Source organism: Acinonyx jubatus, chromosome B3 (assembly GCF_027475565.1).
Source record: "Acinonyx jubatus isolate Ajub_Pintada_27869175 chromosome B3, VMU_Ajub_asm_v1.0, whole genome shotgun sequence".
NCBI classification, from domain to species: Eukaryota; Metazoa; Chordata; class Mammalia; order Carnivora; family Felidae; genus Acinonyx; species Acinonyx jubatus.
The window spans coordinates 104,669,257-104,692,231 of NC_069386.1; the positions used below are offsets into that span (position 1 = coordinate 104,669,257).

The following is a 22,975-nucleotide window of genomic DNA, read 5'->3' on the forward strand; positions in this document are numbered from 1 at the left end:
AGAGTGAAATCATGTGGTATGTCTTTCTGTGACTGACTTATTTCATGCAACATAATACTCTCTAGCTCCTATTATTCAGCCATAAAAAAGAACGTAATCTTGCCATTTGCAATGAGTGGATGGAGCTAGAGAGTATTATGCTGCATGAAATAAGTCAGAGAAAGATAAATACCATGTTATTTCATAGAAAATTTAAAAATAAGATTTACCATTATTCTCTGAAGTATTTGATACTATTGACTGCTCTTTCCTTTTCGAAACTTCCCTTTGGCATCCATAATATCACACTAATGTTATTCTCCTATTTTTCTGATTGTCCTGTCTTTGTTTTCTTTTAATTCTTCCTCTTCCCTCTAAACATGAGAATACCACAAGATTAAGGCTTAATAATCTTGTTTTTCTCCACACATGATCAATTACTCTCATTGTTAAAATCTTAGAAATGGAGTATAATTGGCTAGAAAAATCACTGTGTAGCATGTAGATCTAATAAACCATATTTTTTATGCTATTATGTGCACACAGGAAATAAAGATAAATGTTTATGTACTGCATTGTTTAAGAGGTGGGATAAGATTAAAAAGCATGAGTTGTGTAAGCAGTTTAGAAGACAGATTTGGCTTAGGTTGGCAGTGACTTTGTAAGGCAGAGGGCTGGCTTACATCATTACTCTCTTTGATGCCCAAGGACTTGGTCAATAGACTTAAGGAGTATCATTTATTCCACTTGGCTTTCTCCAAAGTGTACGTCCTCAGCCAGCCCACCTCCTGCTCTCTGCTCTGACACCCGCAGCTGCCATTTCTATGTGATTAATCGGTTTTATCTCCTTCTACAATATGTCTAAAACCAGCCTTTAATATTTTGTCCATAACTAACTCTCTCCTTGTCTCATTTCTACTAACAATGCTGTCACTCTCCACTGACCAGGTTCAAAGCTTTGAAATTATATCCAACCACTCCCTTTTTCATTATCCCTGTATCTAATCATTTACCATTTGTAGTGATTCTTCCTTTACCATATCACTTTGCATTCTTCCTTTCCCTCCCTGTTCCTATTGCCTGCCACCACTTAGAACATTCCCTCTAATCTTTGCCAGTAGTTTCCTAATAGGCAACTCTGCCCTTGGTCTTCCCTCTATTCCTTCCACCTTTAAAAGGAGAGACAAATTAATCTTTCCTAAAACATTATTTTCATAGCACACACTGCATTGTTCTCATGATGAAAATCCTTCAGTATCTTCCCATTACTCATGATAATGAAGTTCAAATCCCTCTGCCTTGCACTTAAGGCCCCTCAAAATCTAGCTTCAACCAGACTCCCTATTACCAAATACAACAAATACCCCAAATGAAGTATGTACTTTCTTTGTGATTCTCCTAAACATACCTCAGTGCCATGCCTCCTTTTGATGAAATGATCTTCCCTACTTTTTTCTTTTGGCAAACTTACCCTTCAAGTCTCAACTTAAGGACCTCCTCCTTTGCGAAGGCTTTCCTGAGTTCTCAGATAGTAGGATCCCTTTTACCTAGTTTACAGGTTTATCAGAAAATCCATTAAAATGGAGAACTAGGGGCGCCCAGGTGGCTCAGTTGGAAGAGCATGTGACTCTTGATCTCAGGGTCGTGAGTTCAAGCCCCACATGGGGTGTAGAGTTCACTTAAATAAATAACACTTAAAAAAAGGAGAACTTTAAATAAATTATTTACTTAAGGAACACTTTAGCAAACTTAACATATACGCTGCTGAAGCGAGCATCCCTTCAGCAAACTTAAAACATATAAACTTACATTTCATTCATCTATCTTTTTACATAGGGCCAAAGCCTCTGAGTATGAGGTTGAAACTCCTGATAATCTTTCTTACATCAGACCATAACCATATTACATATTAGTTTCAGTTTCTTTAAAGTTGAACATGAACTTGAGTGCAAGAATCAATCTAGTTTTAGTTTGTATGCTCCCCCTTGCCACCACCAAACTTTTATATTTGCCCCATCTACACATGCTGTAGCAGAAGCTTTTAATGATTAGTCTCTACAGAATCTTACCAATACTTTCCACTTATTTTTCATAGAAACAACTCTCATCCTTGTTCATGTTTCATTGTTTTATTTCATGTGTATAATTTCAATAACAAATACAACTGGTATAAAACATTTAGGAACAAAATTAACCGACTTTTTGTAAGCATACAACACAGCTGGGGAGAATAGAAGTACATCAGTTTTTTTTTAATTTTTATTATTGAAGTATAGTTGACATACAGTGTTATAGTAGTGTCTGGTGTACAACACAGTGATTCGACAATTCTATACATTACTCAGTGCTCACTAGAATAAGTGTAGTCACCATCTGTCACCATATAATGTTACTAACAGTATCATTGACTATATTCCCTATGCTAGTATTTTTTAAAGTACCCCCTTATCCTTGAATTGTCACCATACTGTGGGATTTAGAAAGGATGGAAATTACTGCTTAATCCTGTGAGTCGGTTAGCGGAAGCTGGGTAAGTGGCAATCAGTGGCAGTTGAGAATTTTATTGTAGCACATTTGTTATACTAAAATACAATTGAGAGGAGTTAAGATGACAGAGTAGTAAGCTGTAACCTCAAACACAGCTGTATTGAGGTTAGGTCACTTGAACACCCAGGAAATCGATCTATGGAGTGGCAGAAGGATCTCCACGGCAATCATGGTGTGCATCTCTCTACAAGACCTTGAGGACAGGGACTTTCTTTAGAGATTCCTAGTGGAAATCTGATTAATGAATGATGGATAGTTGAATAGATGGATGATAGTTGAACAGACAATCGTACCTGTTTCTATACCTTCATATGCTTTCTCCTCTTAAAAAGACTTTCTTTTAAGATTTCTGATTGGAATTATGTCTAATCTTTAAAGCCTAGCATTGATCCCTAACCTCTACAAAGATGGTTCTTAAAAACATTTCATTTAAAAAAGGAGATCTTATTTGACACATGTTGTGATGGTTTGTATTTTTTTAATGTTTAATGTTTATTTATTTATGTTGAGAGAGAGAGTACACAAGCATGAGCAGGGTAGAGGCAGAGGAAGAGGGAGAGGCAAATCCCAAGGAGGCTCCATGCTCAGCGTGGAGCCTGACACAGAACTGGATCTCATTGGATCATGTGACATCATGACCTGAGCCAAAATCAAGAATTGGACACTTAATTGATTGAGCCACGCAGGCACCCTGTGATGGTTTGTATTTTTAATTACTGGGTACAGCTTCCATCTTCCCCCCTCTTTCTTCTTTTCTTTTTTCCTTTTTTTTTTTACATCTTCTGATTCTTTTTGTTGTTGTTATCTATTTATTTTTTAAATCATTTTATTTTTTAATCGTAAGTATACTCTTTAATCCCCATCACTATTTCCCCCATCCTCCCACCTACCTTCCCTCTGATAACTATCAGTTTGTTCTCTATAGTTAAGAGTCTGTTTCTTGGTTTCTCTCTTTCTCTTTTTCCTTTGCTTGTTTATTTTGTTTCTTAAATTCCACGTATGAGTGAAATCATATGGTATTTGTCTTCCTCTGACTGACTTATTTCACTTAGCATTATACTCTCTAGATCCATCCATATCACAAGTGGCACGATTTTTGTTATCTTTTACAAATGAATTATATTCCACTGTGCATATATACCACATCTTCTTTATCCATTCATCTATCGGGGGACAATTAGGCTGCTTCCATAGTTTGGCTATTGTAAATAATGCTGCATAAACTTGGGGGTTCAAGAATAATTTTGAATTAGTGTTTTTATTTTGTGTGTGCAAATATCCAGTAGTATGATTACTGGACTGTAGGGTAGTTCTTTTTTTAACATTTTGAGGAACCTCCATATTGTTTTCCACAGTGGCTGCACCAGAGTGCATTCCCACCAACAGTACAAGAGGGTTCCTTTTTCTCCACACCCTTGCCAACACTTGTTTCTTGTATTGTTGATTTTAGCCTTTCTGACAAGTGAGGGGTGATCTCTCATTGTAGTTTTCATTTGCATTTCCCTGATGATGAGTGATGTTGAACATCATTTTATGTGTCTGTTGGCCATTTGTATCTCTTCTCTGGAGAAATGTCTGTTCATGCCTTCTGCCCATTTTTTAATTGGGCTATTTGTTTTTTGGGTGTTGAGTTTTATAAATACTTTATATATTCTGGATACTAACCCTTTATTGGGTAAATCATTTGCAAATATCTTCTCTCATTTAGTAGGTCACCTTTTTGTTCTGTTGATTGTTTCCTTTGCTGTGCAGAAACTTTCTATTTTGATGTAGTCCCAACAGTTTATTTTTGCTTTTATTTCCCTTGCCTTAGGAGACATATCTAGAAAAATGTTGCTATAGCCAATGTCAGAGAGATTACTGCCTGTGCTGTCTTCACCATCTTCCCTCTCTCACTTGAGGACCAAGACCATGCTATAGCTGCACAATGCCACATACACAGCTTGTATCTAATGAATAGTTAGTGATGTTCATTGGAAATCTGATAAGGTTATATTTACTGGGATGTGGAATTTATGGTAACATGAGCAACATTTTAGTATTTATATTTTAAAAACTTCTTTGGGGGGCGCCTGGGTGGCTCAGTCGGTTGAGCATTCAAATTCGGCTCAGGTCATGATCTCACAGACATGAGTCTGAGCCCTGCATCGGGTTCTGTGCTGACAGCTCAGCCTGTCCCTCTTGTTCTCTGCGCCTCCCCTGCTCACACTCTGTCTCTCTCTCTCTCTCAAAAATAAATAAACATTAAAAAAATTTTTAAACCTCTTTGGGTAACAGCTTTTAGTAAGAAAAAGTAAATAAGCAATTCAGCATTTATAGAAAACATATTTTTTAGATAATTTGGATACTAATATTAAACTTGTAATAATTTCAAAACTCTGAGATAGTGACAAGGAGAAGCAGACCTGAGTTCAAATTATGACTTTGCTAATTTCTACTTCTGTCCTTGGATAGATTATATAATCTCTCTTAGCTCTAGGTTTTCTACTACTAAAAATAGAGATTTTTATTTGTTCTTCAGAGCTTTCATAGCAAGTAATATGAATTTTAGAGTATTACTGTATTTCTTTTTTGTTGTTGTTGTTTATTTCTTTTGAGAGAGAGAGTGAAAGTATGAGTGGGGACGGGCAGAGAGAGAGGAGAGAGCGAGACTCCCAAGCAGGCTCTGCACTGTCAGCTCAAAGCCTGGTCCAGGGCTCAAACTCAGGAACTATGAGATCATGACCTGAGCTGAAGTTGGACACTTAACCAACTGAGCCACCCAGGCACCCCTGTATTACTGTATTTCTGATAAAACATTTTTAAGAAATAAATCTAGTCCCAATACAAACTAAAATTTCCATGCATTAGCACAATGAGGTGTATCTGGAAAGCCACGTAGATTATTAAACCAAGAACACTATTTATACCAAATCTTTATCCATGTATCTATATTTACCTATATCTCACATATAAGTAAGAACCTACAGGGTTTTCTTTTTTTGGAATTTACATGATTACTAGTGGAGTATCATTGAAAATGTGTAAGACTATAGCTCCTGGACCACACAGTGTTGTCAGTCCTGACTCTGGCTGCTTTTACAGGAACGAATACTGTGTATCACTTTTCGTAAACCTATTTGCATGTAAATTTAAAGCATATTATATAAGTGGCCTTACAGAATGAAGTTGCACCGAAAGTTATCTACTGCTTTTCAATGAATCTAGCCTTTTTTTTTTTTGCCCAGACACATAAACATAAACTAATAAGCCATCTGTATTGAAGCTGAAGTACTGTCAGTTTTATAAAAATACTCAGCTTTGTTTTTTCTTTGCAGCTGCCTCTCAGAAAAGAAGCTGTTATTCTCGCTAACAGCCTAAGTATGTGTGAGTGTCCCAGAATTGAATTTCTGCAGCAAAAGTACAAAGATGAGAAGAACTCTCCTGAGCAGGAGCTCTTCAGGCATGGTAATACAAATATATGGTATTTCTGAACTTTTTAGTTTTAAGCCTTTGTTAATTATTTTCATAACATTTTTAATACTTGGCTTTATCAATCAGGAAGATTTTCCAGAAACTATTTTATTTAGTATTTACCGGTGTAGTGAAATATGACTTTCTGATCTGTAACTTTACAACTTATGAACAAATACTTACTGATTATTGTGTCAACATTAATAGAATGGGACTCATTTGTTACTCATATTTAATCCAATTTATATGAAACAGGCTGCTTTTGTTCATTCGAGGGCCAAGCCAAGCCTAGGGTCCTCCTACTCCACCGCCATCTTAGTTCCTTGCTGTCTACTTTTGTTCATTAACTTGTGTCCTAAAAATAAACTCAGTATATATGCATGTCTCTCTCTCTCTCCCTCTCTCTCTCTCTCTCTCTCTCTCTCTCTCACACACACACACACACACACACACACACACACACACACCACCCCAAATTCATAGGAAAGAGAAAAGACAACTTGGCACAATTATGCAGTCATCATCATGCCAAGCACTTGGGAAGGCAGGCCTTAATCATTTCAATAGATATAAGAAAACCTGGTTGCAAATCTAAAACTGGCTAAAGACAAACTGTAGTGTACAGATTTCTTTATAAATTGCCTCATAGAAGATAAAATTTTGGTACTTTATTCACAATGATCAGTACTTTATTTGCATCTCGAATATATAGCTAGATAAAAGCATATGAGCCAATTTGCAGGACACTTCTGGGAGAGGTCCCCTTGTAACCACAGACTGGGGAAAAGTCCAGCTCATTAGGTCCTCTTGCCTCACCCTTCCACTGTTCATGCTTCAGTTCTACCAGTATTATGGAATGTTTACTACGTGTTAGGCACTTAGTAGTAGTATGGATATAGTCTTTACAAACCAGACACAGTTGCTCCTTTATGGTACTGACAAATATTAATAAGCACACAAATAACTGTAAAATTAAAATTTTCATAACATAACAATTTCATAACAAAGATGAAATGTTAGTGCATATTACCAAAGAATATATAATACGGAGAATTGACCTGGTCAGGAAGTAAGGGACACCTATTCTTTGGTCTCCACTATACACCTACTGAAGACTGGGCAGTCAGAAATTTGGTTAAATTAGGTCTATAAGAGTGATATTCTAGGTTCCAGACTAGAGCTCTGCTAGGATTATTCATGACAAACTACATGTGTCTTGCAGCCTTTCATTCAGTTAATGATAATCAGAAAATTAAGCAGATAATTGAATATAGAAAGAACTCCTTATTAAAAAAAAACCATTTGCTTCTTTTTTCTCATGCTCTTCCATTCCCATCTTAAGAAACACCTCATCATGTTTTTCTACATCCTTCTGAAATGTTTCCCAAAACAGTTAGGTTCTTTCAGCTTGCATTCTGTAACTCGTATAGTGTAAAAAAAGTCATCTCAATGTTTTGTCTAGTGATTACAAGTTACATTATAGGATTCAGTGACTCCTAGACATCCTTAGGATTGAGAGAATCCAAAGGTTTCTTAGAAATCTAAAGGGAAAAGAAATGTTTATCCATTTAGTAGACATGTATTGAGTGCCTCCCATGATCTAAGTGATGTGCTAGGTGCTGATGATTCAGAGATGAATTTTTACCCAGTTAATAACAACAACAAAAAGTTTCTTACTTCAAATCATTTGATAAAAAACATTGCTAACTTATTTTCTTTCCTTATTCCTTTCTGTAAAGCTTTGCTTTAATCACAGGAATCCTCTTTTATAATTATTTCATTTGTTCAACAAATATTTACCGAGTTTCTGTTTTGCTATACAATGACAAACAAGGTAGCAAGGATCTCTGCCCTTACAGAACACATAGTCAAGTCTGGGACTAATAAGGAAGGTGATATGGGAAAATTACTAAAATGAATTACTGTTAAAATGATGTTTTATTCATATTTAGGCATCCTCCTCATTACAAAGGTTTTCCTTGGCCAGAGTGTTCAGGCTCGTGAACAGGACTCCATCAATCAAGCTAACTATCCAATGGTTAATTCAGTGTTTGCTCCTCGAAAATATTTACTAAGTATGTCTGCCGTAAAGAGAAATGTGCTTTAATTTTTCTGAATACAAAATGCTTGTATTTAATACAGATGTATAGAACTTAATCTCTACTTAATAAAGTTTGTAAACTTTTCTAAAAAAAATCTAGTGCTGGCTACTAATGAACTATTTTTCTGTTCCCTGCTTCAATGACATTTATATATGTGTGTGTATAGATTTTTAATTTTGTGAACATTTATTTTTTGAGAGAGACCATGAGCAGAGGAGAGAGTCAGAGGGAGGGGGGACAGAGAGAATCTTAAGCAGACTCCATGCTTAGCATGGAGCCTGACACAGGGCTGGACCCTGGGATCATGACCTGAGCTGAAGTCAAGAGTTGGGTGCTTAACCAACTGAGCCACCTAGTCACCCTTGTAAACTTTTATATTTACCATACATGCATACTGTTATATGAAATTTCATGTATTTTATGCATATGCTATGTATGCATTTCATACATCATTTGAATATTATATACATATATGTGATATAATACATATATATTACATATATATTATATATTTCATGTATAGTCTATGTATTTCATGTATATGTATTTGAAAAGATAAACCCATCCTTTTTTTTTTTTTTGAGAGAGAGAGAGCAAGCCCGAGCAGGGAAGAGGAAGAGGGGGGCGGGGAGAAGAATCTTCAGCAGGCTCCACACACAATGTGGAGCCCAATGTGGGGCTCAATCCCATGACCCTGGGATCATAATCTGAACCGAAATCAAGAGTCAGAGACTTAACCAACTGAGCCACCCAGGCACCCCAAACCCACCCACTTTTAACAGCAAAGGTTTTTGAGTAATACATTTGTCAAAAGTATATTTGAATAGAAAAATGACAAAGTATGAAAAGGAAAAGGACATGATGAACAAAATTAAACCCTACTAGTCTATGTAGTGAAAAGGTGACTAGTAATTTCTAGAATTAAGAAACTGTTGCTTTACTCAAAGCCTACTAATTTAAATGTTAATCACATCTAAAATTACTTTAGTAGCAAGGTCTAGACTGCTATTTCACCAACTAGGCACCATAGCCTAGATGAGTAAACACATAAAATCAACCATCACAATCCACCCCTGTCTATGTGGCACTCATACACACCTTCCGATACCATACTAAATAGTCAAATAAATAAACTAAGAGGCAAAATGGGTGAGGATGGTCAAAAGTTAAAAACTTCCAGTTTTGAGATTTAAAAAAGTCTTAGGGATTGTAATGTACAGCATGACTGTAGTTAGCAATACTGTACTGGATATTTGAAAGTTGCCAAGAGAGTAAATCTTAAAAGTTCTCAGCACAAAAAAAAATTGTAACTATCCTTGGTGATGGATGTTAACTATAATTATTGTGATAATTATTTTTCCATGTACACATGTATCAAATTATGTTGTAATCCTAAAGCAAATACAATGTTATATGTAAACTATATCTCAAACTTTAAGAACTTAAAAATTAAAGGGTAAAAAAAAACCTGCAGAAAAAAAATTAAACTGTCTAGGAGGGGTGGAAAAATAGAAAAAAAAAACAATCTCAATAACATAATAGTTGGAACTTACTGAATTTATTGTTTATTAATCTGTGTAATAATGAAAAAAGTATATTATGTTTCATTTTGAAGAGTGTTTTTCTTGTTTTGTTATTGATTTTACTCTAGATTCTATCACGGGACAGAGAAACTGTGATTGCAGCATTCGGCAGTGCAAGTGGTTTGTCTTTGATCATGATCTTGTTTTGCCAGAATACATCGTTGAATTTGAGTATATTACAATGGTATGGATGTATTTTTAAAACTGGAATTCCTTAAGTAAGAAAAGAACAGAAATAGTAATTAACAGAAGTCTAACAATGTAGTGTCGAGTTTATACTATATATTTATACGTAAACACATATACAGTGGTTATTCTGTGAAGGGTTCATTTTCAAAAGAAATCATTATGACACCTAAACATTTTTATATGCAAATATGTTACATGAGTAATATATGGCTATAGTCTCACTGAAAAAGCTTCAAACTATATTGAAGGATATATAATAAACATAAAATCTGATTTCATCTCACCTGCAGCACCACTCCCTTTCATGACGAAGTCCACTATTAACAACGTCATGGGTTTGCTTTCACTGTTTTTTTCTATGCATTTACATACATAACAGTATGTAACATTTTACATAGTAGAATCAAGATCTAAGTATTTTGTGATTTCTTGTTGCCTTTAATCATGTTTTGGACATATTTCCACTTCAGTACATATAGGTCTATACTTTATTCTTTTGGTGACTGCATTCTATCCAGTAATATCTAATTTATTTGACTATTCTTTTGTTCATGAAACATATAGGTTGTTTCCAGTTTTATTACTGTTTAAAAAGTATTTCAGTGAATATCATTATATATTCATCCTTATACAAATATGGAAGTTTCTCTGTAGAATAGATCGATACAATTGGATAGTCAAAGGATATATACCTTTTAAATTTTGATACATTTTGCCAGTATTCTCCACAAAGCCTTGGCCATTTTACAAATTTCCAACAGTATGTGACAGAGCTTGTTTCTTTGCATGCTTACCAAAACAAGATATTATCAGTCTTTTACTTTTCCACTCTGTGGGCAAGAAAAGGATATTTGATTCTTTAATAGGCTATGGATTATTTACAGTTTTATAAATCACTTGTTATATCCTTGGACTATTTTCTTCTTTTAAAATGTTTTTAATGTTTATTTTATTTTTGAGAGAGAGAGAGAGAGTGCAGGGGAAGGGCAGAGAAAGAGGGAGACACAGAATCTGAAGCAGGCTCCGGGTTCTGAGCTGTCAGCACCCAGCCCAATGCGGTGCTTGAACTCACGAACCACGAGATCATGACCTGAGGCAAAGTCGGTCAGTTTACCAACTGAGCCACCCAGGCACCCCATCTTTTGACTATTTTCTATTGGACTCTATTTTTTTATATTGATTGGAAAAATCCTTATATGCATTCTGGATATTAATCCTTTATCTTATATATACGTTGCAAATATTTTATGTCACTTGTCTTTTAAATCTATTTGTAGCAAACCTTATTTGTCATTATTAATTTGCAATTTCCTGGTTAGTTTTTAAGAGGTCAGATCGCTCCAAATTTCCTAATATGGATTCTGGGTTTTATGTCTCATTACAGAAGGCTTATATAAATATCTTCTTTATTTTCTTCCAATACTTATATAGGTTGTTCTACAACTTTAAGTTTTTTTAAGTACATCTGGAAATTATTTTATGTCATGTGAGGGAGGAAGATCAAATAATTTTTCCTTAAAAATGGATAGCTACTTGACCAAGCATCATCTTTTTGCTCTATTTTGAAGTGCCATCTTTATTGTTAAAATTATTTTCATATATAAGGGGTTTATTTATACATCCTTCTATTCCATTGATCTCTTTGTCTAATCTTGGACCCCTCCCACATTGTTTCGATTATTACAACTTTGATGATATACTTTGATATGCGACAGGGTAAATTCCCTTTCCCTGCCCTCACTCATCTTTTAAAAATTTTTCTTGGCTATTCTTGAGCACTTTCTCTTCCAAAAAGAAGTTAGAATCAGCTTGTTAAGTTTTATTTTAAAATCCTATTTAGTAATATAAAAACAGGGAGGGGGACAAAACATAAGAGACTCTTAAATATGGAGAACAAACAGAGGGTTACGGGAGGGGTTGTGGGAGAGGGGATGGGTGAGGGGCATTAAGGAATCTACCCCTGAAATCATTGTTGCACTATATGCTAACTAACTTGGATGTAAATTTAAAATAAATGAATAAATAAATAAATAAAATCCTATTTAGGATTTGATTGAGATTGTATTGAATTTAAACCTTAATTTGGGGGGCGTCTGGGTGGCGCAGGTGGTTGGGCGTCTGACTTCAGCCAGGTCACGATCTCGCGGTCCGTGAGTTCGAGCCCTGCGTCAGGCTCTGGGCTGATGGCTCAGAGCCTGGAGCCTGTTTCCGATTCTGTGTCTCCCTCTCTCTCTGCCCCTCCCCCGTTCATGCTCTGTCTCTCTCTGTCCCAAAAATAAATAAACGTTGAAAAAAAATTAAAAAAAAAAAAAACCCTTAATTTGGGACAAACTGTTGTGCAGTATTGGACTTCTCATCCAGGAACATGATAAGTTATTCCATTTACTCAAGTCCTCCCTACAGTTTTCTTTACTCAGGTTTTAAGTGTAATTCCGGGCACTTAGGCACTTATATTTTTACGTTGCTATTATGAATGAGACTGTTTCAGTCAAGTAGGCTTTCAGCAAAGACCCAAATAGTAGAAACCCAAACAAACAGTTAACATAACTCAAATAACAGGAAGTCAAGAGGTGGGCAGTCCTGGCTGTTGAGACTGTCCAGTGACTCATGTCAGCAAAGACCTTAGCTCCATCAACCATCTGCTTGCCACTTCATTAGCTCTTTTGATCTGAAGACTCAGTTCTTTCTTCACTTCCGGGAAGTTTTCTTCTCTTAATTCCTCCATTATCTTCTCTCTTCCATTCTGTGCTCAGCCCTCTGGAACCTTGATTGGTTAAACACTGGACTTTCTGAGTTGGTCCTCCATTTCTTTTAATTTTCTCTCTCTCTCTCGTATTTTATATCTCCATTTAAAAATTCTATTATTCTGGAAGATTTCCTCAATATTAACCTCTGCTAATTTGATCATTGCTAATTTGATCTGCTGCCATATCCATTTGGTTTCCCAGAGCATTTAGTGAATACTTTTATTTCATTAATTATTTTTATTTTGACTCTAAAGTGTTACCCTGTTCCCTTCTCTTTAAGTTTATTTATTTATTTTGAGACAGAGAAATAGAGACACAGCACAAGTAGAGGTGGGGCAGAAAGAGAGAGGGAAAGAGAGAATCCCAAGCAGGTTCCACGCTGTCAAGCACACAGCCCAATGTGGGACTCGAACTCACAAACCATGAGATCATGACCTGAGCTGAAATCAAGAGTCAGACACTTAACCAACTGAGCCACCAGGCGCTCCACTCAATTCTTTTCAATAGCAGCCTGTTCTATTAGGGATGCTTTATTCCCCCAGATTTTAAAATAATTCTCTTATGGACCATTTTTTTTCTAGAGCCACTTCTGTTTATGTTTTTTATGCTCATTCATCCACAGTTTTTACCATAATTACTTAATCACCTGCTAATTACCTAGAGCATCCTACTGCTATTTTACTTGTTCACTCTGAACATCAAATTTCTCTGGATCTGTTCTTCAGAGTGGTTTATCTCCCACATATGTTTTGGCTACAGGTTACATTTCTGCTCCCATTTGTCTGTCAGTTTGGTCCTCTCTGATTTATGTCTCACAATTCTTAGTCTTTTGTTGGCGCTCTCTCCACTCTGTTGAAAACTATTTAAAAATTATCTTTTGCCAGTTTTCAAGGACTTTTCAATGGGAGGGGATGAACATATTTGTTCTTAGCCCACAATTTTAATCTACTCTCACTGGTTTTCTAATGTGATTCTAATCATGATAGATATTATTATATAAATGAAAAAAACTTAATTAGTCTTTCTACATAGCCTATTTCTTATTCAAAGTGATAAATACAGCAACCAAATTTTCAATATTTTTAATAAATTTTTTTAGGTAAAGCCTCACTCTTTATTTTCTTCATTCAACAATGTTATTCTAGAAGAAAGCAAAAAAAATTCAGAAGGATCATTACTGTCTCAGGATTTGCAATTTGATGATGAAGTTATAAAAATGGATCCCAGGATCAAGCCCAGACCAAAACTTATTAATTTGGATGATAAAACAATACTTTCCCTTGCCAAGACTAACATTTACAGTCATATTGTGGTGAGTATTATAAGGAATAAAATTTGGGGACAGAAACCTTGAATTTGGAATCATAATCTACCATAAGAAGTCTAAAGATACTAAAGCACCTATCTGGTGATGCCAGTCATCATGCTGTCAAAATTTAAAGGACCTTGACCTCTCCTTCTTTGTGGACTAGATCAGTGTTGTCGGTAGTAATATAATATAAACCACATATGTAATTGAAAATTTTCTATTAGCCATGTTAAGAAATTTTTTTTAATTAAAAGTAAGATTAATTTGGGGCGCCTGGGTGGTACAGTCAGTTAAGCGTCCGACTTCAGCCAGGTCACGATCTCGTGGTCCGTGAGTTCGAGCCCCGCGTCAGGCTCTGGGCTGATGGCTCAGAGCCTGGAGCCTGTTTCCGATTCTGTGTCTCCCTCTCTCTCTGCCCCTCCCCCGTTCATGCTCTGTCTCTCTCTGTCCCAAAAATAAATAAACGTTGAAAAAAAAAAGTAAGATTAATTTTAATAAATCCAATATATCTAAAATATTAACACTTCAATATGCAATCAATATGGAGAGTCATTCATCAATTTCATACTAAGTCCTTGAAATCTGGAGTATATTTGCAGATGACAGCACTTGCAGCCCATCTCAAATCGGATGAGCCACATTAGTGCTCAAAAGCCACGTGACTAGTAGCTACTGTACAGGACAGTACAAGCCTAGAGGGTACCCTTCTAGTTTACAAGGGATTTTATTACTGAAAAAAAAAAAAAGCTTTCTTTAAATGACTAAGACAGTTAAGTTTCAAATCAGTTCCCAGGATTAGTCAACATAGAATATTAGAGATTTATCTTTACAAAATTAATTAACAATTTGAGTTACTATTGAAGTGACATACTTTATTTAATTAATTTATTTTTATTTATTTATCTATTTACTTATTTTCAAGTTTTTATTTAAATTCTAGCTAGTTAACATATAGTGTAATATTAGTTTCAGGAGTAGAGTTCAGTGATTCATGACTTACAGGTAACACTGAGTTCTCATCATAACAAATGCCCTCCTTAATACCCATCATCCCTTTAGCCCATCCCCCCACTCACCTCCCTTCCAGCAACGCTGTTTTTTCTCAATAGTTAAGACTCTGTTTTATGGTTTGCCTCTCTCTCTTTTTCCCTGTATGTTCATCTGTTTTGTTAAGTTCCACATATGAGTGAAATCATGTTATTTGTCTTTCTCTGATTTATTTTGCTTAGCATAATACACTCTAGCTCCAACCACATCATTGCAAATGGCAAGATTTCATTCTTTTTGAGGGCTGAGTAATATTCCATTATATACAGATATATAATAGAATATATAGATAGATAATGGAATATCTATATCTATAGATATTCTAATATCTATATATATCTAATCTAATATGTATATAGAGATATATAATGGAATATATATATACCACCATATATAATGGAATTATGTATACACACACACACACACACACACACACACACACACACACACCACCTCTTCTTTATCCATTCATCAGTCAGTGGACATTTGGGCTCTTTCCATAATTTGGCTATTGTTAATAATGCTACTGTAAACATCAAGATGTATATGTCCCTTCAAATCAATATTTTTTTATCCTTTGGGTAAATACCTAGTAGTGCAATTGCTGGCTTGTAGGGGTAGTTCTATTTTTATCTTTTTGAGGAGCCTCCATACTGTTTTCCAGAGTGGCTGCACCAGTTTGCATTCTCACCAACAGTGTAAGAGGATTCCCCTTTGTCCACATCCTTGCCGACATCTGTTGTTTCCTGAGTTGTTAATTTTAGCCGTTCTCATAAGTGTGAGATGATACCTCATTGTACTTTTGATTTTTATTTCCCTGATGATGAGTGATGTTGAGCATTTTTTCATGTGTCTGTTACTTATCTGGATGTCTTCTTTAGAAAAATGTCTATTCATGTCTTTTGCCCATTTCTTAACTGAATTGTTTGTTTTTTGAGTGTTGAACTTTATAAATTCTTTATAGATTTTGGGTACTTATCCTTTATCAGATATATCATTTGCAAATATCTTCTCCCATTCTAAAGGTTGCTTTTTTCATTCTGTTGATTATTTCCTTTGCTATGCAAAAGCTTTTTATCTTAATGAAGTCCCAATGTTCATTTTTGCTTTTGTTTTCTTGCCTCTGGAGACATGTCTAGTAAGAAGTTGCTACAGCCAATGTCAAAGAGGTTGATGCCTGTGTTCTCCTCTAGGATTTTCACATTTAGGTGTTTCATCCATTTTGAATTTATTTTTGTGTATGGTGTAAGAAAGTGGTCCAGTTTCAGTTTTTTGCATGTTGCTGTCCATTTTTCCCAACACCATTTGTTGAGACTATCTTTTTTCCATCAGATATTCTTTCCTGCTTTGTCGAAGATTAGTTGACCATATAGTTGTGGGTCCATTTCTGGGTTTTCTATTCTGTTCCATTGATCTATGTTGAAGCAACTTACTATACACAGAGGCAACTCTACTGAGATATGAAGTCTACCTCCACACCTTGACTTTCAGGTCTGTCCACTTCAAATCTGCTACCATTCTATGCAAACTACCATTATCTCTGACCTAGACTATTGCCGTAGCCTTCTAATACTCTGTCATTCAACATTGCACAACTCCAGGAAGTGCAATTCACATTATATTCTATTAATGTGTTCTTTGGGTGCCATTCATAACTGAATATAACTCAATATGGGGGTTAGAGGGTACCACCTAGAGCTGTACAATAGAGGCTTTGTCCTGCTTTCACTTTGAGCCCCCAATTTATTCTGCATGTTGAAGCTAGAGCAATCTTTTCAAGATACAAATTTGCTCATATCTTTGTTACCCTTCCTTGAAATCTTCAAATGATTTTCCATTGTTTTAAAAGTGAAACCAAAGTCCTTAATATGGCCTATAAGATTCTGAATGGCCTGGATCCTGGCCTACCTTTCCAGACTCTTTCAATATTACCCTCTCTTTAGTTCTCCATGCTCAGCCTCCTTTCTGTTTCTTAAATGCATTCTGCTTGCATCCAACACAGATCCTCTGCACTTTCTAGTCCTCTGCATGGAATGTTCTCCCCTGACCCCCTTCTCCTAGTTAATTCCCACACATCTTTTAGATCTATACTAAAGCAAAGTTTTCTCTTACCTCTGAGTCTGCATCAGATTCCTTTGTTATATGCTCTGTGTCCTTCCAAGACTGTAAATTCCACAGTGGCTGAGGCTGTGACTATTCTTCGATATGTATATCCCCAGCACCAGGGCAGCAATATAAGATGGTTCAGTGTGCATTGCATAAGAGGGCCAAATCCAAGGGGTACACTTTAAATCTATAGTAGTATATTTACTACAATTTTCTGACAACTGTTCATAGAATTTCTTGTGCTAACAAAATAAGAATATTGTGATAATTTTCTAAAAGCTGAAAATAGTGGTGTCTTGAGGAAAGGATGGATGCTGCTTTGGATCCTCTGTCCCCCACTCTCTCTGCCCCTTCCCTGCTGGTTCTCCCTCTCTATCTCAAAATAAATAAGTAAACTTTAAAAAATAAAATAAAATAAAATAAAACAATATCTTTACAGCAAATGGTTCTTACAAAGTGGGTTTGCTTGAACTGCAGAAGTAGCAAGCAAATTAATATCTGATACACTGAGAAGACAAGTATCTGATTGATACTTGAGAAGACAAGTTATTCTCACATGACATTATCTTTCTATGTGTGCCCTGAAAGCTGAGATACAGATAAATATTCAGAAATTATTTTTATCTTGAAAGTCAATTACACTGTTCCAATGTGACATTTCTAGATCACTTGTTTATGAAGACAATTTTTTTCAAGTGACTATATAAAACAAAAAGAGAATGAAAAAATGTTTAAAAAATTTTTAATGTTGCTTTATTTTATTTTTTATCTTAATGTTTATTTATTTTTGAGAGACAGAGAGAGACAGAACACTAGCAGGGGAGGGGCAGAGAGAGAGAGAGAGAGAGGGAGACACAGAATCCAAAGCAGGCTCTAGGCTCCAGCTGTCAGCACAGAGCCTGCCGCGGGGCTCAAACCTACAAACTATGAGATCATGACCCAAGCCAAAGTCAGACATTTAACAGACTGAGTCACCCAGGCACCCCTATTTACTTTATTTTTGACTGAGAGAGAGAGAGAGACAGAGACAGAGACAGAGACAGAGACAGAGAGTGAGTGAATAGTGCAGGGGCAGAGAGTTGCAGGGGAGAGAGAATCCCAAGCAGGCTCAGTGATGTCAGTGCAGTGCCCGATGCAGGGATCAATCCCATGAACCATGAGATCATGACCTGAGCTGAAATCAAGAGTCAGATGCTTAACTGACTGAGCCACCCAGGGGCCCCCAAAATATTTTTGAAAATAAGAAGTGTGGTCAATAGTTTTGAGTCTGCTTCTGAAAATACTTAGAAAACATCTTTTTTCAAGGGGTTGCTTTGGTCCAACTATGTCGTCACCATCCACCAAATCTTCAAGTCTAGGAGATTAAGTTTGACCTTAACCAGTTATTATTAGGGAGGAAGGAAAACTTCATGACATGATGGCAGTACCACCATCTGCATCATAAATGTGCAGTATAGCGATTATAAGAACATTCTTTGAGTTGACATGGAGAAATTATTGTTTCTGCCCTATAAGGTAAAGAGTTCATAATTGAGTAATAAATTTTTTATAATAAAGCTTTAGTAATAAAAAGTTTAAATGCATGAGTTTGATTGGATTGAGCTTCCACAACATACATTTCTATAGATTTAAAGGGATTAAATAAACGTTAAAAAAAAAACAGCAATAGTTTTAAAAAAAAAAGGTAGGCTTTCTTTAATTATCTTTGGTTTGTAAGATAAAAAACAGTGAGGAGGAGAATAAGACTTCAGAATACCTGGCTTGCTCGTGACTTCCACCTGACTGCCTTAATTTGATCAATACCCATAACGTACGAATGGAAGAACCTCTCATCCTAAATTTGCATATACTGCCTAAAAGCCAGAAAAACCTTCTAGGGCTTCTAGTAAAAATAATGGATACTACAACAAGAATGTTTAGACATCACACCCTTTATTCTCCTTCCTTTGTGCCATTACTATAAGAGAAACAGAGGGTACACACACACACACACCTCTTATTTTCTTTTCAGTCTTCCCCTCTAGATTGAGTTTTTTAGGACACCTAAAAATAAATAAAATATATAGAAATAAAGGTGGGAGATGGGAGGGAATGAGGGAAATAGGTGAAGGGGATTAAGAGTACACTTATTGTGATGAGCACTGAGAAATGTATAAATTGGTGAATCCCTATCTTATACACCTGAAACTAATATAACACTGTATGCTAATTATACCTGAATAAAAAAGAACATAGTTATTAGTTGTATGTCTGGCTTGTGTGTCTGGCTTTTGCACCGATTTATTCATGTAGCATTTACTGAGCATTTGCTATGTTTTAGGCAATGAGTTAAGCATTGGGGGCTCAATGAGTTATTTTCCCTATCTCAAGGACATCATTTTAGCAGAGGAGACAGATATGTATACAAATATAGGCAGTTTGGAGTTGCTGGGAGAGTTCCATAGAGAGAAGATAAGTTTTGTGTTCATTTTTGAAAGATATGAGAAATTCAGTTGTTTATGTCTTCCAGGCAGAGGAAATTCTCTACCTAGAAGCACATGGTTTTGAAAGATCCTAGTGTTATTAGGGAACATAGGGTGACTATGAACATAAGGTGTGTAATAGTAGAAGGTAAAGGTGTAGGTTGGAGGTTATAGCCACAATAGGATGGATGTGCAAAGGCAAATTTTAAAATTTTAGTTTATCTTTAAGGAACGGGCCCTGTGTTTGTAAAGACCCTAACTTTGGTAACTTGTGGTTAGATTTAACTAAAGACAGACTGATGGTATGGATAGCCAATGGATACTATTGTAGTAGTCCAAAGGACAATAATAGTCTGAACTAAGACACTTTTAGTAGTAATGGTATGGAATGGTTGGTTTGAGAAACATTTCTAGAATCAAATGCATATGGAAAAGAGGAAAACGGGGTGGTCAACAATAACTGTTGGATAGATAGTCAAACTCTTAATCAGGATTGAAAAAATAGACTACCAGGCAGATATGTATGGAAAATGATGAATTCAGTTTGGACATGTTAAGTGTAAGGTATCTGTAGATACCAAAATGTGACCTGTAGAATAAACTACTCTGCATAAATTGACCCTTCTTAACAATTTTAACTAAATTTTGACAACTATTTGACATTTAGATGTTTCTCCCTGCCAAGAATTTGGTTATATCCACAGTATAATAGGGCATAAGACGGTGGTGGTGAGTGAAGAGAGTTGGGAAGTAGATGCTTGATTTTATCATAATACCAATTTGTTGTGAATATTAAAACATTTTTAATTATATGAAAACATTTTTATATTAAATTATATTAAAACATTTTTCCTGTGGCACTGCTTATTCTGTAGACTATGCATAAACATAATCTTTACTTGATACCTTTCACAATGGTGTAGTGTAAAGACAGAAAAATATATAGACATCAGGGTATCCTCTAAATATTAAAAAAAAAAACTGTAATAGCACTCATTTTTGTTTAGCCCGGGATCAAATGGACAGGAAAAGTCTAGGCCAAATTCTGATATGGAAACACTTTCCTACCTCCTTCTTTGAGTGTCTGTCCTCCTACTTTAGCATCCTCAGCCTTTCTTCCTTAGTCCTGTGCCTTCATACAGTTTTGTCCAATCAAGGTGTATCCTTGCCATCTTCTCTCTTATGAGGTATCCTAGCCAATACCCAAAGTCTTTAGGGCCTATATCGTTCACTGGCTAGTGTGAGAAATAGATGTGCCTTAGTAAATGTCTTAACAATGTATTTAGCTATTTTCTAAAAAGAATTTTTAAGTCAGTTAAGTGTCTGACTCTTCTTGATTTCAGCTCATGTCGTGATTTCATAGTCGTGAGATTGAGCCCTGAGTTGGGCTCCGTGCTGGGCATGGAGCCTACTTAAGAGTCTCTCTCTCCCTCTCCCTCTACCCCTCCCCCCACTTGTGCACACATACGCTCTTGCTCTCTTTCAAAAAGAAATTGTTTTTAGACTCAAGTGGAAAATCAAATTAATCAAGAACAGGGCCCAGTGATGCTATTATAAACTATACTTTTAAAATCATACATTAGATATATTTCTTATTGGCTCTCTCTCAATGTTAAAAAACTATGATATAGAATGTAATCTGTCTTATTTTTTTATTTATATTTCAATTTATTTCAGAGTCTGAATCTACATGGAAACAGCTTGAGTAAATTGAGAGATCTCTCCAAGTTAACAGGACTTCGAAAACTTAGTATCAGCTTTAATGAATTTACCTGTTTAGATGATGTATACCACTTGGTAAGAACTGTCCTTTTGAAAATATTTAAGTAAAATAAAATTAGTAATTTAATAGATAAATTATTTTTGTAATTATGACCTCAAATATACCATATTCAGGATTATACAGCTCAAATTGGGAACAAACATACATACATTATGATATGTTACTTTGTCTAAAATAGGTCTTGGATTCAGATTCCATTTGGAAAACCAATTATACGCCTGTGGTCATATCTGATTTCTAGCTACTTGAAAATAAATTTATTAAAACTACCCCAGATTTGTTTTTAAAATGTCTTTTGGAAATTGTCATTTCCATTGTTTTCTCATTCTTATTTTTCTGCTCCTGAGTCCTTATTTCTTCATTCTCTAGTTTACTACTTCATATTGAAGGCTGTCAATTCTTCCCATTTGTTCATTGTTCATGTTGTTATTTCTCTTTTCCTTCTGCCTTGTTCTTTCTACCTGAATGTCACCCGCACGGACCTTGTTGAACTTGCGTTCGCCCTCTCATAGAAAATAGGACAAATACAGTAATGCACATGTACACATAGCTAAGCATCTTATCTGGCTTTTGTCTTCTTTGTTATGTATCATATAACAAAAATAATTACATATGTGGCTCCAGAACTCCAACCCAGCATCCCGTTGGATGCTGACATACCGTTTCACTGACATACCGTCACTGACATACCATTTCAGAATATATCATCATCCTCAGCTCTTCATTCCCTACCTGCTGCTTTCAACCATATCAAAGCCCTTGCGTTGCTGCTTCTCCCACTCTGGTCGGAACTGTTACTTTGCTAACTGACCTTAAGTTTTAGTATTAAGCCCCCTTCCTTGTTTCTTTTGGTAAGCCGAGGTCCTTTTTAATAGAATCCCTGATAGTTTGGGTTCGATATACAGCTAAGTAAAGAAGACAGTTTGGGGTGCTTGCATGGCTCAGTCGGTTAAGCATCCGACTTAGGCTCAGGTCATGGTCTTGTGGCTCTTGAGTTTGAGCCCTGGTCGGACTCTGTGCTGACAGCTCGAAGCCTGGAGCCTGCTTCAGATTCTGTCTCCCTGTCTCTCTGCCCCTCTCCACCTCACGTTTCCTCTCTGCCTCTCTCTCTCAAAAATAAACATTAAGAAAAAAAGAAGGTAGTTTAATAGAGGTCCCAAGACTATATGTAAATGGTTGGCATGTTTTATTTAACTTTTTTTCTGATGATTTGCCAATGGTTCCAGAGGTTATGACAGCCATAATTATTTTGCTTAGGCACAAAATTTGATGAGTAAACTCTTAAGTCATGCAAGGCACTTAGATAGTGAGTGAGCTTAGCCAGCTTCCCAGCATGTATTTTGTAGTACAGTTTTGTTGTTCTCCTTAGACAGAAAATTTTCTTTCAACATCATAGCTTCACAGTCTACTTATTAGATTAATATTACTGTGGACATTTTACAGATAAGAGAACTGGACAAATATGCCTAAGTGGTGTTTTGAAATTTCAGATTAGCAAAGGTAGATAGATAGATCTAGATAGATCAGATACATCAAGTATCTGATATATAACTATGTCTTGAAAAATGACTACAGGAATGTTAGGGGTGATCAGAGGGAAGAAATAATCTGTGTGTATTTTTTTCACCTTTTTATTGTAAAATAAAACAGATACAGGGGTGCATGGGT

General features: G+C 35.8%; 2 protein-coding genes across 10 annotated transcripts in view; one reads left to right on the top strand and one right to left on the bottom strand.

Moving 5' to 3' along the window:
* The window catches only part of RTN1 (reticulon 1), a 351,234-nt gene that overhangs the window by 290,057 nt on the left and 38,202 nt on the right, over positions 1–22,975 (bottom strand). The gene's annotated exons all lie outside the window — the stretch shown is intronic.
* LRRC9 (leucine rich repeat containing 9) overlaps positions 1–22,975 on the top strand; it is a 110,975-nt gene that overhangs the window by 27,362 nt on the left and 60,638 nt on the right. For 6 of the 9 annotated variants that reach the window (XR_008299430.1, XR_008299431.1, XM_027065830.2 and 3 more), the window contains 5 exons: positions 5,844–5,973; positions 7,932–8,054; positions 9,733–9,848; positions 13,700–13,912; positions 21,202–21,321. Coding sequence is in view for 7 of the 9 variants with exons in the window: in XM_027065830.2 (XP_026921631.2) it covers positions 5,844–5,973; positions 7,932–8,054; positions 9,733–9,848; positions 13,700–13,912; positions 21,202–21,321 (702 nt within the window). In the remaining 2 variants the exon portion in view is untranslated. The remainder of the gene's footprint in view (positions 1–5,843; positions 5,974–7,931; positions 8,055–9,732; positions 9,849–13,699; positions 13,913–21,201; positions 21,322–22,975) is intronic. The other 3 variants (XM_027065832.2, XM_027065834.2, XM_053224506.1) reach the window with 3 other exon arrangements.